General features: G+C 37.1%; 1 protein-coding gene across 3 annotated transcripts in view; it reads left to right on the top strand.

Moving 5' to 3' along the window:
- The window catches only part of CADM2 (cell adhesion molecule 2), a 573,596-nt gene that overhangs the window by 405,763 nt on the left and 151,545 nt on the right, over nt 1–16,288 (top strand). For all 3 annotated transcript variants that reach the window (XM_066571920.1, XM_066571921.1, XM_066571919.1), the window contains one exon: nt 3,010–3,159. In XM_066571920.1, coding sequence (XP_066428017.1) covers nt 3,010–3,159 — 150 coding nt within the window. The remainder of the gene's footprint in view (nt 1–3,009; nt 3,160–16,288) is intronic.

Below are 16,288 nucleotides of genomic sequence, written 5' to 3'. Positions count from 1 at the left end.
ATGCTTTTTTTTAGGGGACATTAACAGAAACAAGGCCTCTGCCACACAATTTTGTCAGATGCTCAAGAACCATGAGTCTCTAGTAGCATAATCCACTTCTTTCACACTTTTACTGCAGTAAAAGGGCAGGATGGTGGTGCTTGCTTTAGTTTTCACCTGTTTCATATAGAGCTTTACAACCTTCTCCTGTCCTTCCAGCCCTACTTCAGTATCCCAAGTTAGATGCAACAGTAAAATAAATCTCATAAGGTTTTCTTTGTCTTAGTTTTCCATCACTTGCTAATAATTTTTGTTTTCACCTAGAAGAGTGCAGTATCCATTCATTTGGACTTGCTTTATATCGTTTTCTCTGTCCTGCAAAGGCTCCCTTCTTTCTACTCAGGCTACTTTCCATATTAAATTTTCTCTCATTTTCTCTGTACCTCTTTCTCCAGTCCAAACTTCCCATGAAGCTCTGTGCATCTTCTCCAGAACCATACAGATCCTCTGTTGGCAAGAGATACAATGAATGGTTTTGTCTTAGTTTTATATTCTAAATTAATTCTTGTTTCCAAATCATCAGCAATCACTAGGTTGGTCAGAGAACAGAAAATTCTTCTGACCTATTCAGGTTACGGCATCTACAGTTTCAATTTATATGGTTGATCAGAATAGTTTACTTCTTGACCAGAGATGGGTCTGAGTTGGCAGTCATTAACAAATGATGGAGTGCACGTACACTGACACCTTCATGATAAAAGCTGTAATATCAGACAGACAACACAGGGTAATTATGGGGAGATCTCCTCATCTGTGTTAATAGGGTCCTGAGTCATTACAGCAGGTTCTTTATTAAACTACCTCCCATTCCAATTCTTTAATGTAAGTGACAGATTTCTCTGTGCTAATCTCTGGCACTAGGTTCTGTTTAATGCTTCTTGCAGGCAAAAAGTGTTTTAGCCCACATAGCCTCCTATTCACAGCTCATACTTTAGAAGGTTATTCCTTTGGTAAGTTGCCTGTAATTTAGTGGAAGTAATAACAGGCTGTGTGCATTTTTCTGGATTTAAAAAATTCCAATTTAAATGATAAGCAATTTATGCAATATCTTGAAGTTCCTTGACACATTGGAATTGAAAGAGGAGAAGTGGAAGGAAATTACAAATCTTTTCTGTTTTCTTTTTTTTTTCCATCCTTGTTTATGATTTTTCTCTCATCATATATTTCTCAATGTGTGGTTTTCAAGAAGCAGGGTTTGATTAATGAAGTGTCAGATACAGAGGATGTCATGAGAATTTTGGCATTTATTATTTGCAGCATTTAAATTAGCTATGGTATTTTTAGTATTCCTATTTTTTTTTACTATATCTGTTATCCTGTTGATAGTAAATACTCTCTTAAAGTAAATATCAGTACATGGTAAATCTTGATCATTAGACAGCTGTAGTTGATATTTATACAAAAATTATACCATTTATTCAGATCTGCATTTTGATGAAAGTATTAATTTCACTGATCTCGGTGATTTTGTTCCATGTCTAAGGCCATGAGGATTATTTTACATAGGGAAATCAAAATCTGACTAGAATTCTGGTTTGTGCAATATCAATAGGTCAAATAGAAGTTTGGTTGTTAATCTTTTATTTAGTACTTTCTTACTCTGGTCATCTGCAAACCTGTATCCTAGGTAATAGATTTTCATATTTTCATGCTTTTGTATAAAAGACGTGCCTCAGTTTAACTTACTTGGGAACAAGTCTGATGAGAACCACTAAAATAGAATGTTTCTCTGAAGGTTTTATGATTTTGTATTGTATCATTAATGGATATTGTATATATTATTTCCTTGATGTGCTTGTGACACATCTATGAGCTTGTTCCTTCCTGTAGGACTGTAGAGAGGTTTTTAATTTCTGACACATCCCACTTGAGTGTCAATCTTGGCATTACACTTCTTATGCAAGCATCTCTACCTACTCTTCAGTGCTTCTTTTAATAGAACCTCTGTAAAAGCAGGAGAAGAAAGAAGCATATATTTCACGTGGAGTATGAGGTTGTCTTTCTTTTGCATTGTACCCTCAAATAAATAATATAACTCCTAGTTAACAATCATATGTTCAATGAAGTGTCTTGCTTTGATGATTATTGAAGATTTTTTTTTCTTTCCGCACCCATGTTAAAACCCACTTCCATGTTTTTTCTGTGCACCCTTCTTGCAGTCCTGTTTTGTCAGAATGTGTTGTGCTGCTTGACAAGGGGTGTGCTATAACACTACATAAACACTTTAGCCTAACTATGCCATTGGAAATGCTTGTGATTCAAGAACCTGACTGATACTGCTCCTCTGTTGTGTAGAGGCATTTGGAAACCTTCCCAGTGACTTTTCAGCAAGCACTTAATGTGATTGATAATGCTCTGGGATAGAATCACAGATGTGAAAGAGACCTACTACATCACTTCTTCCATTTTCATATGAGACCAGGTTATATTCCCCCAACAGAGTATGCATCAAGTGTTAGATTCACACTACATTTGTTCTCCAACAACTTTCCAAACCTGAACAGAAAGCATCATCCTGAGAGGCCTTTAAAATGTATTAAAAGGAAACAGAGAGTCAAGGTTGCCCCATCCCTCTCTGTTAAAAACTCTGTGGATTTTTATGTTATGTTTTCAGCAATGATTTAACTGTATTGTCTGCACTGAGTTGTCTTTGGTACGTCTGAGGAGGCAAAAATGCTGAGTATTTCTTTGAAATTAAATAGTATGACTCACAGAGGAGGACAAAGAAGGGGGGAAACCCTTATTTCTTAATTCATCCAGCTGTTTCTTGGTTGTAATGAATATACTGTAAATGCAGTTTTAAAAAATTTATTATACTACCTTTCTTTGGTCAGACTAGATCACATTGAATTCCGGGTCTATCATCTGTGGGAAGCTGCTGCAATAAATTCAATCCTGCAACTTAAATATTTTCTTTTTTTTTTTTTCTCTTGTTCTCTTCCTTCCTGCATCCCTTCCCTCCCTCCTCAGGCAGCCAAGGGCAGTTTCCACTCACACAGAACGTCACAGTTGTTGAAGGTGGAACAGCAAATTTGACCTGCAGGGTCGATCAAAATGATAACACCTCCCTCCAGTGGTCAAATCCAGCTCAACAGACACTGTACTTCGATGACAAGAAAGGTAAGTTGTTTCCTGAACTCATGCTTCTGCACTGGTTTTTTGTAAGAAATAAATGTTTAAAGCCATTTCTCTTTAATACTCTGATGTGAAGGTATTTCCCATATATTTTCGGAATTGATGTCTTCCGTTATAATTATTATGTGATTTTTTTTTTTTTGACTGGGGTTCACTGAAATACTCTCTTGCACATTATATTATATTTAAATTATTAAAGAAAAAGAATAGGATTTGAAAGGCTTACTTTGAGATAATTTGCATAGAAAGGCTTATTTTAAGATAATTTACATTGAAGGACTTATTTGAAGATAATTTTGCGTTGTTGAAAAATATATTGGAAGAGCATTTATGAGTGGGAAGAGAAGTAGTAGCCCATAAAACTTTGTGACTCTTTTTTATTAGTGTGTATGAAAAAATATTCTATATATTTTTACATTTATTTTTTATTTTATATTATTTTTACACTAGTTTGCCACTAGTGTACAGCAGTCTGGTTGCTGGTGCAATGCACAGTTGCTGTGGTAGCTGTTCTTAACAGCTAATAAAAAATGCTGGGATTTTGTGTCCAGATGTCTCCAATGTTTCCATGCACAGATTTTTTTTTTTACATTTTAGTTAAATTAGTGAAGAACAAAAGACCAGAAAGCATCCATTCCTTGCAAAAATAAGGACATTATTTTGCAGTACTACATATTTGTAGACATTTAATTCAACTGAAAAAGTGTTGCATTTTACATAATAGAATGTTAATGTCAAGATTGCAGTACATTCTGTAAAGAAATTAAAGTTAGGAGTAATAAATTCGTCACTTGGCTTTAAAAAATGTAAAAGCTTTGGTGTTGATTTCAGTAGTACAAAAGTTCAACAGTTAATTCTGGTGCTTGAATTTATTTTGAAAGGTGCTACATACTCTAGAACATATTTTAACAAGTGCAGTTATTACTCTGCTCAAAATTAAAGAACTGCTGTCCAAATGCTTTGCTGAATGATTACAAGAGTTTAAAATACCTTGTAGGACTAAAAATGCTCTGTGGATCTGTGCACTTCAATAAAAGAGCATCTAAAACCTGTCATTTTATACCTGCAGAAGCTGCAATCAAAATATGTTTTTTTACTATTAATATAATAGCTGAATAGAATCTCTTGATGGTGTTGAAGTGGTTCCTTTCTCTTTTATCTAATTTCCTGTAGCGTGTAATCATTTGATTTGCAATTTCTTTGAAATCATAAGTACCTTTTGAATGTAGGATTGAAGATGAGAGGTTTTATAAGGTGCAAACTTTCCAGCTGTAAGTCCTGTGCTGTCACCTTTGCCCACATGCACCCCTTTATTTTAGCTGTAATCATTAGTGATTTGGGGTGGGTAAGAAATGTCTGCAAAACTAAAAGCAGAGACACTTGTCTGTTGATAGGGCACATCAGTACTCAGAAAATCTATATCTTTTATAAAATAAGTGACATTTTAAAGGATGCTGAGAAAGACGTGCAGGGACTGCAAATACATTAATTTAAGCATTGGAGCCATTTTGGTTTGAATTGAATTTTCTGTGTGCTTTAGCAAAATCTCTACTTTTACAACAAATAATTGGAGTTTGTATTAGTTTTGAATTTAATGAATTAAAGCAACAGAATTTGAATGGCATGCAGAGTAGTAAGTGCTAGAAGCAATTTATATTCCCCACAGGAGATGTGCAGAGCTCAAGTGTGTGAATTTAAGGGACCACAGTCTTTATTGGACTTTTAGCTCGTCCCAAGACTTGAAGGAATATTTGATGATTAATTTTATGGAGGAATTACTCTGCATCTAGTGCACATGGAAATGTCTTCATGTGGTGAAGAAAAACTTCAGATCCTTTAGCTGGAGATATTAAAGTCTTATGTCAGCAGCGGTTTGCACTCTGTGTGATATTTCCAGTCTCAAGTGTTCTGAGGGGTGTGAGCAGTACATCCAATTCCTGCATGGAAAACATTCTGCCACTTCTGAGAGGGAAGCTGCAGCTTCCACTGGCAATTTTTCCTGTTTGTATATGTATGGGCTCCTATAAGTAAGAAATCTATTTCCTTCACGTTCTTTCGATAGTTGCATTATTGAGCCAAAAAGGAAAGAGATATTTATTAGTGGTTTTGTCAGGAAATGATGGTAAGTGAAACTGTATAGGCTTCCCCTTATTGTCTTTCCTTGTTTCCCACTTCTCCCAGCCAGGCATACAATTTGGCTATAAAAAAGCAGCTTTCTACTAGAACCAGTCATTGCATTTAATTTATTGACAGCAGTGCCTCTGCCAGAGTCTATTCAAACCTGTCTCTTATTGTTAGCCAGAATCAACCTGCAGGTCTTACTTGTCCTTTCAACACCATGAACATTGGTTTTTAATAGCTGTGTTTCTCAAACCCTGAAAATTAATGGAAGCTTGAATAGCTATAGAGTTATGTTCTGTTGGAAAGCAGAAGCTTAGACAAGCAGCATCACCAGCAGCCTTTCATCACCATCAGAGCTGAGTAACTCTGAGAGTTGCCATGTTCAGAAATAAAACAAATTTGCTTACTTTGAACTTTACTTCCCTTCAATAGTTTATTTTCTATTTATATGACTGGTACACGTAGGAGTGAGAGTGTATTTCTTTTGTGTCTGGAAGCATAAAAAAAATTCAAGAAACCTGGTTTTTTTGATAGCTGTATATTTTAATAATTATGAGATAGTCAAATAGTAAAATGAAGGAATGAATGTAAGTGTCAAAGAGGGTTGAGAGTCCAACAGAATATGAGAGAAGTGAGAGCCGCCAGTATATATAATAATTAAGGTTAGAAAAGACTTTAAGGTCTCATCAAGTCCAACCAGAGACCTTAGGACCACCACCATATGGCAGAACTGGTGCCAAAAATACAGGAAATTGTCCGTGCAGTGAAAAGCTCTTCCTTGCTGGATTGTCCTTGGTGAGACCCCTTCCATGCTCATGCTCCTTTCTCAAGCAAGTTGGTTCCCCTGTCTTGCAAAGCCATTTTCTGACAAAAATAGAACTTCTGGTGAAAAAGGAAAATGAGTCAGTCACCTGGAAGAAACGTGCCCTTCAAATTCCTGTGCCTTTCCACAAGGGGTTAATTATTAGTCTGCAGTTTATTAAAAATGGATGACATATATTATGAAAATCCCACTAATGTAATTTTGCATTCTTCTGAACAGTGATGCAATCATTGATGTTGAAGTTAGGAGTCATTCTTCCTTTTCTCTTCTAGATATTCTACAGTACAGAAGTGTACTGAGCCAGACATACTAGTACCAAAACCACATTATTAAAATTACTCTTCTCCTTCTTCTCACATACTGCTTTGGCCACCTCTTTCTAAGAGGGTTTTTTCTCAGTCAGGAGGATTGTGTGGCTGGTAAAGAACACTTCCAACCACAACCTTCACATCAAATTAATATTTCTTTATTGCTTATGAAGGAGACAAGAGCTATTTTTAACTTGGGACATTTCTGGCATTTGGCCTATACAGCCTTAAAATGATATAGACAAAAAAATCAGGAGAGTCTTGTTTTAGAAAAGGCAACACTGAATTTAGTCAATGTGAAATTACAGTTCAGAGTTGTTTTCAGGTCTTCATCACTTGCAGTACTTTGTTTTCATTGTAAATTTAGGCTTAAAATGTGTTTGACTCATTGTGGTGATGGGAATAAGGAGGAGAAAGGAATCCTATTTTCCTACAGGAAATTAAGTTATAGCTTTTTTTATTATCTAACCAAGGCGAAACTGCTGCTTCCCTCCAACTCTTTCTTTGACACTCTAAAATATATTAAGATCCGAAATAACTTTCTCCTCGTTATTATTCTAACACAGAGTAGCTAAAATATATGAAAATAGAAATGTTTGATCTGGTCAACTTGGTCTCACTGATGACCTGTCTCCTTGCTGTCCTTTTTGGTACTTCTGTCCTTTTCTGGTTCCTCTACCTCAGAGATTCAAGGGCATTGTGCATCAATTGTATTTTTAATTCTTTCTCTTTCATTTAAAAGTCAAATCTTTACCAGACAGTAAAAAATACTGTACTGAATAAGTATTTATATAATACTTATTCATATATATATATATATAAAATAAGGATACATGCTCCTAAATGTTGATAAGCTAAACAATTTACCCTGGTCTCCCAGCCCCTGCTCCCCCAAGAGAATTTTAAAAATTGTGTCTTCCTGAAAAATAGGAATTCACAACTCTAAGGAAGTCCAGATTCTCTGGAAACAAATGCAAATTGTGTGCTGCACTTGAAATGAGTCTTTCCCTACACAATTTTCAATTAAAATGAATAATTGCCATAGAAACCTCCGTATCACTTTATGCACCCAAGTACCTATAATTGCATAGCTGCCTTTGGAAGAAGCACAATGTGCAACAGTGTAGAACTGGCAGATATTATTTTAAATTAATATAGGTTATTTTATTTTATCTTCACTGGCGTTACTTCTTAAGGATTTTGAGAGGGCAATAAATGCAGAGAGACATAAATATGAATGCAGAGCTATAAGAAAAAGGCCATAGCATGGAAACAGAGATATTTGATAAAGAGAAGACTGAAAAGAACCTTTATGCAACTTCCTATAGCAGCCATCTTCTCATATTCCCATTCAGTAGGGAATATAGATAAATATGTAGCAGGATATTGAGTTATAAAGGAGGAATGTACAACGGAACAATGGCTGTTGATATCAAAGGTGTTTAATCTCCTCCGTATAAAAATGTGTAATCGGACTATCAAAAGGAAGAGAATCTGTACCTGGTGTGTACAGACCTAACAGTTTTGCTCAGTCAGGCAAGTGCAAGTGTAAAATACCTGCTCTCCACCTTAACAGGGAAGTTTTCAGGTCTCTTGATAGTAAAACAAGGGTGTGTTGACATTGACCGTGATAAGTTTGCCACAAACTGACACAGATTTTGATGAGACATGTGCCTGATGCTAATCGTAGGTGGGCACAAGTCCCCTGTGCTTTCATCAAGTAGTAGCACTTTCATGTCTTACTGAAAAATTAGAAAGGATATTCCAGCCTCAGAATTATTCATCCCTCAGCAGCAGAATATGTTTCTTTAGATGACCTTTGATTTTTCATGTGTAAGAGTGTTGGCATTTATGTAGCTCTCTATCATCTCAATACCTTTCAGAGATAGTGGGGTACTAGACAAGGGTTGTGCGAGGCCACTGATTTTGCAAAGCCCATGAGAGCTTCCCTGATAGGCACAGTGCCTCAGGTGATCTTGGGAACACGTTTGGGTACAGCAGCAGCCTGGGAGGTTCAGCATTTGCTCCCTCTCAGGGGTGGCAATATTGTGTTGGAACTTGCATGTGTGTTTAGAGAGTTTAGGCTGTGTCTCTAATCAAGCCATCATGACTGTTGGGATGTGCTATCAGCTTCATACAAACAACTCCTGACCTTTTTCTTTCTCAATAGGAAGATATTTAGAGAGACACAGAAATTCGCTGTGTATAAGGCATGGGATTTTAATTCCAGTGGCATGTATGTCAGTTTAGAAGGATTCATTAGTGCAGCAATTTTTTTTTTCTAACACTAAAATGGTGATTGAATTGCCACCCAAAAGGCTGGTCCTTTCAGGTAGGAAAATCCTGTCTTTTTGATGTTATAGATACTGAACTCCATCCTAGATAGCTGTATTTATTCTTTGACTTGTTTTGTAGCAGCCAGGCTGCCGCTATTGAATTTAAGTATCAACCAAATCTATGTCATTCTCTGGTGATTCAGCCTCAGATTCTAATCTGCATAAACAGCAGAGGTACTTGTGAGTTACAAAAATAATTTGAGGATATTTCTGACTGGGGAGAAATCGTGAACTTACCTCTTGTAGACATTTAATGATTCTAGTAAGCAGTTGAATTTAAGATGTAGGTGAGCATGTACACAAAAGGAATAGACTTGTACAAAACATGAGTCAGAGAAGCAAAGAAAATAATGTTTCTTTTTGCAGTAGAAAAGAAAGCAGAACATACATGGTTTAAATTAGTTATGCAAGACAGGGAGGCAGACAAGCTGTATTGTTGGGAGGATGGAGAGCATTAGCTTTTAGGTAATGTGAAATCGCGTAGTGATGATGAATGGACTTACGTCTCCACCTTCACATGCTCTGCTTCCTGTTGCATAATTGAGTGGAGATGGTATCAGACAGGAGATGATGACCAAGCTTAATCCCATCCTAGGGTACACATATAAATTAGATTCAGTGTTACTTAGAGTTTAATAGACCTTTTCAAGGAGAGAATACCTTGCAATCAACCTATGAAGTAGCCTGAAAAGCAATGGGAAAAATGCAAGAAAACTATACAGATAATTATTGAAGGATTTTTTTTTTTTCGGAGAAGTTAGTGCAGAGGGATAGGATTTTATTTTATCTTCTTTTTTTCTCCCTGACCTGAATGACGATAGTCTTTAAATACTTTATAATATTTAGGAAGTTTCTAGCACTTACAAAAAAAAATATGAGGTAGAAATACAGTTTTCACAATGAGCTTTCCATAAAAATCTTTAAGAGTGCTCATTCCAAGGTATGTAGTTGAGATCATCTTTTTCTGTCGGTCAGATCTGTTGATTTCACATCTGTGCCAGACAAATATCAGTAGCTGTCTGGCCAGGTCTTATCTTTCCTTGAGACCCACAGTATGACATATAGGGACAGATAACCTGGGTTAAATTGTTCAGCTGCAATTTTCATTCTTACTAACGGGTTCTTGCTCTTACTCCCTTGCAAGGGGATAGGGGAGAGAATCAGAAGGGCAAAACCAAGAAAAACTTAGAGATCAAGGTTAAGAGAGTTTATTAAGAGAAGGAAATAAGAATAAAAAAATTCCAATTAATGGGAAGGCAGTCACTCACTCTGTCCCACCAGCAGTGTGATGCACCAGCCAGTCTCCAAACAGTCCCTGCTTGGGGGAAACAACTTTTTATTGCTGTGTTTATGGACTATTCCACGGTCAGATTGGGTCAGCAGTCCTGGCTGTGTACCTTCCCAACTTCTTGGCCACTCCCCAGCCTTCTCACTGTGGGTGCAGAGTGAGAAACAGAGAAGGCCCTGACAATGCTCAGCGATATTCAGTGCGCTGATCTGTTTTCTGCACTGTTTTGGTCATGAACCCAAAACACAGCATCATACAAGTTGCTACGAAGAAAATTAGTTCCATCCCTACCAAACCCAGTACAGCTTCTCTCTGGAGCATGGATAGTAAACAAGCTTAAATCATTTTGGTTGGTAGTTCTGCAGTGCTCTGGGGAAGGAAAGAAGCTGTCTTAGTGCTTTTGAGATCAAGTGTCTCACTTTATCCTTAAACCCCATATTTCAAAACCAGTTGCCACTTTTGAAACCTGGAATGTTTGTGTTCACGCATCTTAAAAAAGATAAAGTGATAAAAGGGACCAGGAGTCTGTTAAAATATCTTGACAGCTATTGTCTGCATGAATATGAAAATTACATTTTAAAAATGTATTATAATGCATTAGAATATCATTTCATTGCAATAAATTAGTAGAACTACTCCCACTTACAGCATTTATTTTTCCATTTCTTAGCAGAATTAAGGGAGTAAATGGCTGTATTGTAGAGATGGTTAGAAAGTGTAGGAGTTTGCATTATATTGTGCTGAAGTGTCGGTATGTGCAGAAATTGAGTTTACCAGCACTCAAGCTAAATGGAGAATGAAGCTGATACATTGGTATATGATGAATTGAAGCAGTAGTTGTGATGACACTGCTCAGATTACTCTGTAATGAAGTTTCATGATACTCAGGCTGCTGGCTATTTTTGTTTTAAATGAAAAAGAATATTTTATGAGTGAGAATTCCTTTTTTTGAGGGGGGACAAAGTTTAAAACAGGTGCAAAGAGAAATTTCTTATATCTGCACTCTCTGCACTAATTGTTTGCGTGGATGAGCCAAACTTCCTGGGATTTCTGGAGAAAATGGACTTGTTACCTTAAATTCTGAACCCATTGGGGTTTTTTGAGACAACTCTTAGAGCAAATGATGGCAAGGAACAATTGAAATGCAGGGAAGGGCAAGTGGGACAATACATTCGCGATGATAAGCGGTAGATCCCGGAGCAGTGGAGCTCAGCATTGTACATCATAAGAAACATGAAGGTAGGCAGAAAAAAGACATTTTGTTTTTAATCAGGAGCACAGCAAGGAGTGTTCCTTAGGGAAGGTGAAGGTTATTTTTTTTGGAGAAACTATGCGACAGGCAAGAATGCTGATTGTTATATCAGAGGGTATTCAGTACAGCAGAGTTATAGGAATAAGAGGGTCACCAGACAGACCAGAACATGACTGTTTTGTCATATAAATGATTGTTAAATCCAAGAAAACTGAACTATGGAGAATAGAAAGAACTGACTTTGAATTTTCACCTGATATTTTCATGTCTGGTGAAAATTATACTTCTCGGAGGAAAACGGCAGCATTGGAAAATGTTGAAGTGCAAATATTTAGAAACGACATATCAGTATATAAATGAATAGCTTTAGGATAAAAGCATAAGAATATTTATGATTAAAAGGGAAAAACAATCATGGAGCATTCAGATATTCCCCAGACAGAAATGTGTGATGTTGGATACAGAAATAAGAAAAAATTCACACCACAAGTGTAGTCATGACTTTGCATCTGGAGGACAAAAATCTTCCAAGGGCAAAGCAGAAACCCCTGAAAACATGACAGTATCTGTGTGGCACAGTGCCATGAAGAGACATCTGAGCTAGCTAAGATATTGCAGACAGGTCTGTCCAGATTCCACAGGGTTTCTCCAAGCAAATTAGATCAGCTGAAAAAAACATTTTTAGCATGGCTCATAGAAACAGATGTAACTTAACACATTTAAAATTTAAGATTCTGCACCACTCTAGGTAGTGGTACTGGAAGCAGTCAATCAAAAGCTGACTTTGAAACAGGAACTGAAATGAAATGCAATATAATCTCAGCAGTCCTACACTAACAGCAGGTGGTACAGTCACTGCCATTCCAGCTGCTTTTAGAAGGGTTAACGTGGAGATTAACAGTCAGTAAATGTTGCAGGAATAAAAAACACAGCAGGTCAGGGAGAAATGTAGTTCACAAGAGCGAGTCAACAACGCATTTTTAGAGAATTACCCAAGTGGATGGGAAAGAACTCCAAAGGATATGACTGAAGGACAGTGACTGCCAGGTAGGAAAATACTAATGGAATAGGAAAAGCCTCTTTTATCAGCATGATTCAGAATTCCCACTTTGCCTTACCTAGGCCTGAGATGACTAGATTGATTCCAAACCTGCCTCAGAAGCTGGTCTGACAACAGAGTTCTAGCTGTGGGCTCCAGCCCTGTGCCCTCTGAAATTACAGCCTCTCTGGGGAGGTGGAGGCTTGCTCGATTGTGGAGACATTTCCATCTTGCTCAGGCAAATAGGGTGGAGACATCCCAGAGATGTTCTGTCCCCACAGTGTTGAATTAGCAGGGTTTAGGAGCCTGTTGGCCCAGGGAGATAAATCCTCTCTGAGTTAGAGCTGGCTGCAATACAGTGAGTATGAACATCTCTGTAGCAGGCTTGTCTCCACACACTTAGCCAGGGTGACAACTTGTGTCTCTTTTCACTGAGTACAATAAATATATGTGTAATATACCCACTGAAACAGATTTGTAAAAGATATGTACTAAATCTAAGAGAAATTTTTAAATGGCTCCTGTGTATTAGATTCACACCTTACCACGTGGATAGAAATTCTGCTCTATTAGCAAAAATAGAATACCATATTTAAATGTCTGTCAGCAGTGGGAAATAAATTAAAGGCAATTTTTACCAAATCTAACATCAGATGTTATGAAGCCAATCCAAAAGCCAGATGAATAGCTTACAGGAGGATCACAGTATTAAGGTCAGGCAAACTGAGGATTTTAATATATCCAAAGATTTAAATAAAGGCAGTAAATGTATGCTTTCATATGCCTGGATGTGCCTAAAAATAATACTGTTTTCAATTTCTGAGGTGGAAGCATGGGATCTCCCATTATTAGAAGTGTTCATCTTTCCTCTCCCTGTCTGGTAGAAACTTATTTGAGGAACATGATTGTTTCAGCACAGAAATTGTAACAAATCATCATGTCCTGGATCTTTAAGGATCTGTGTGCAGAAAAGTAATTGCTGATGAGCTGCTGATATGGGGTGAAAATCCTCAATACCTCAGTGAGAGACTCTGCAATGTTCTGCTATGAGCCAAAGAAAATAACTTTAAATTTAACTGAAACAAGAACTGAATCAACTTGAATGAGATTACTTTCAGAGGCTTGTTCTCTGGGTAAAAGGAGCTTGAGGAAACACAAAAACCAAAAGGAAGTTGTGTGAATAGGGAAGAGGAAAAAACAAACCAACAAACCAATAGCAGAGAGAGTTAAACCTCATATTAACAGATGTAAAAAAAAATTAAAATGCCTGTAACAGTTAATCTATAGTAATGAAAAGATAGTTATTGATATTTGTATATCTACTGTCAAATATCAATAGATTTTCAGTATGCTGCTTAAATAATATAAAATAATTACAAAACTGGGTAGAAAAATTAAGCTTCTGAAATCTAAAATAAAACCAAGATGTAATATAAATGGATAGACAGTAACAGCAGTATTTTTTGAAAGAAAAAATGCCGATGAGAATTTCCATCATGGAATCTGAGATGGTAAAAAGCATTTCTTGCATGTGACAGCTATATTAGGTCCGGAGCAGCATCCAAAGTGCCTTCTAATTCACTGAGATACATCCAAAGTGTTGCAACAACCATTATCTTTTCCTTCCTTGAACCTCAGCTTAGCTTTGGAAGCACAGGCCCATTGATCAGTCTGATCAAACATTTTAAGTATAACCTGTCACAAGCTGTTACTATTTTATTTCTGTCTGTAGCTCTGTTGTCCAGCAGCAGCCTAAGAGAATAATAATGCCACACAATTACACTGATGGCTCACGTGTGTGTTAGATGGAAGCAAAGCAACTTAAATAGAATTTCTCATTATCTAAAATAACATTTAGAAGCAAAAAATACAAGATGGGTCTTCCCATCTTACTAGATTGATCTTCCCATAAGGGTTGTCTGGTCATGATTTAGTTTATTCCAGTAAACAAAAGCTTAGTATATAAAATGTATGATGCAATGTACAGTCTTAGCACATGTGTATTTATTTTTCTTCATGCAGGATGTCTTTCCTCTCCTGACATTCTTCAGATTTTTCCATTCTTTTTTTTTCTTTTTTTTTTTTTTTTTGCCTAAAACTAAAGCAGGTGTCATTTGTATCTTCCCATTCCTGAATGAAATTATCATAAGCCTCAGTGCAAGTCTCATTCTTTCTATTTTAATATCATGGTTGTGCTGCTTATTAGCACAGAGGAGAAAACTTGTCTGCATTGAACTGTGTTCAGAAAATGAGTCAAAGTTGAGCAGACTTACATGACATGGGTGCAGAGAATTAGTACCTATATTAATTGTAAATAATAAAATAAGTGCAGACAAGGCTTAAAATCTGCCTCATTAAAAGGAAGAAGAAATTCCAATGACTTGCAAATCAATTCATAGCATGTGAATCTCAGAATAGTACCCTGAAATCCTTTTTACCTCAGTTACAGAGACAGTAAGTTGTGTCAGCCACTACAAACCAGAAAGGAAACAGTGGCACTGTTTATACTGGAATCAAACAGTTTTGGGTCTGCATGCTGTTTGAGCAATTGAGTGGTGAGCAAGCTTTAAAAATGTTATTATATTATTAAAAATACATATGAATAATTCAATCTCTTAATTGTCAAAGGTTGCTAAGGAGAATCAACGCAGTCACATTCCATTTCTTTTAACAGCATGATAGAAAGTTTTTGTACACAATTAATGCAATGCTTATCTGAAAATGAGAGATATGGTCTGAGAAGTAAAGAATTGCCTCTGTTGAGTTGAACCATGGGGAATTTCTGGAAGATTTACAATTGTATTGGCTCATTGCTTAATCGGATGGCAGAAAGATGGTCTCAGTATGTATTCCTTTCTTTAATGAAAGAGGTGATTAACCCATGCCAAATGCTATCTTTAAAGACTCTTTTTCTCCAGCTACCTAGCAAAATTATATTTAATCTGTCTACAGATGCACAGTATGTTCTGCTGATGTAGTTGATAAAAGACATTTTTGATCATTTTTAATTTTTGAACGGTAAATGTTTATCACAGTCACATCTTGTGAGAAAAGCAGAAGAGACATGAAGGACTCTGTACAGCTGAGCTCTTGGCAGGTCTAGTAGCAGCACTTTAAAATGCTCCTGTCTCCAGTTGTCTGCCCTGCCCCACTGCCAGATGTTATTTAATGGCATTGTGAAAGCAGCAGCAGAAGGGAATATGCTCTTTGCCAGCTCGTTTCTATCTGATTTTGTTCCTTTGTTCTGATTCTCTTATGGGAGTGGTAATTGCTACTGCTGGGAATAGAATCCGAGGCTGCTCCTTAAACCACCATTACTAATTCCATCAAAGCACTTACGCCACAACTCAGACTGCTACAGAATAGCTCTGCTCTGCAATCCTCTGCTCTGCCTGGGGAACTCTCCTGACAGTTCTGATCCACTGGAAGAGTAGAAATGTCAACTTAAAAAGTCAGACTTGTATCTGCATTAGTCAGAGCTTTCTTAGCAACTGACTCACACACACGGAATTTTCTCTGTGCAGATAAGCCAGGATTGTGAATGGGTATTTTTTTCTGACCTGTTGAAGGCTTCAGTTTCCTCTTATTAGCATGAAAACATTTTCTTATCATTTTCTTCCTCAGCGCCTTGATGCTGCCTGGTCAATGTTTTGAATTTTAAATGGCTGTTTCCCCGTGCGTGAGCATCCGTCAGGGTGGGCAGGGTGGTGGGGCACTGAAAGGGGAGGGCTTGTTCCTTTTTTTCTTTGCTGCAGTGTACAGTTTCATACTGGAGTTCTTCTTGCCCTCAGCTGGGAGGGTCACCTTAGAGCTGAGGCAAGTAGGAGCCTTGAAATCATGCGAGATGCCGTTCCTCTCAGTAAGGAGGCTGAGCACCACCTGAGGTGTTCTTGTTAAAATACCTGTGTCAGCCTCTGTTCACTAGTTCTTGGGGAAGCGTTTGAGAG

This window comes from Molothrus aeneus, chromosome 2 (assembly GCF_037042795.1).
Source record: "Molothrus aeneus isolate 106 chromosome 2, BPBGC_Maene_1.0, whole genome shotgun sequence".
Lineage (NCBI taxonomy): Eukaryota > Metazoa > Chordata > Aves > Passeriformes > Icteridae > Molothrus > Molothrus aeneus.
This window is presented reverse-complemented; position numbering and strand designations above follow the sequence as displayed.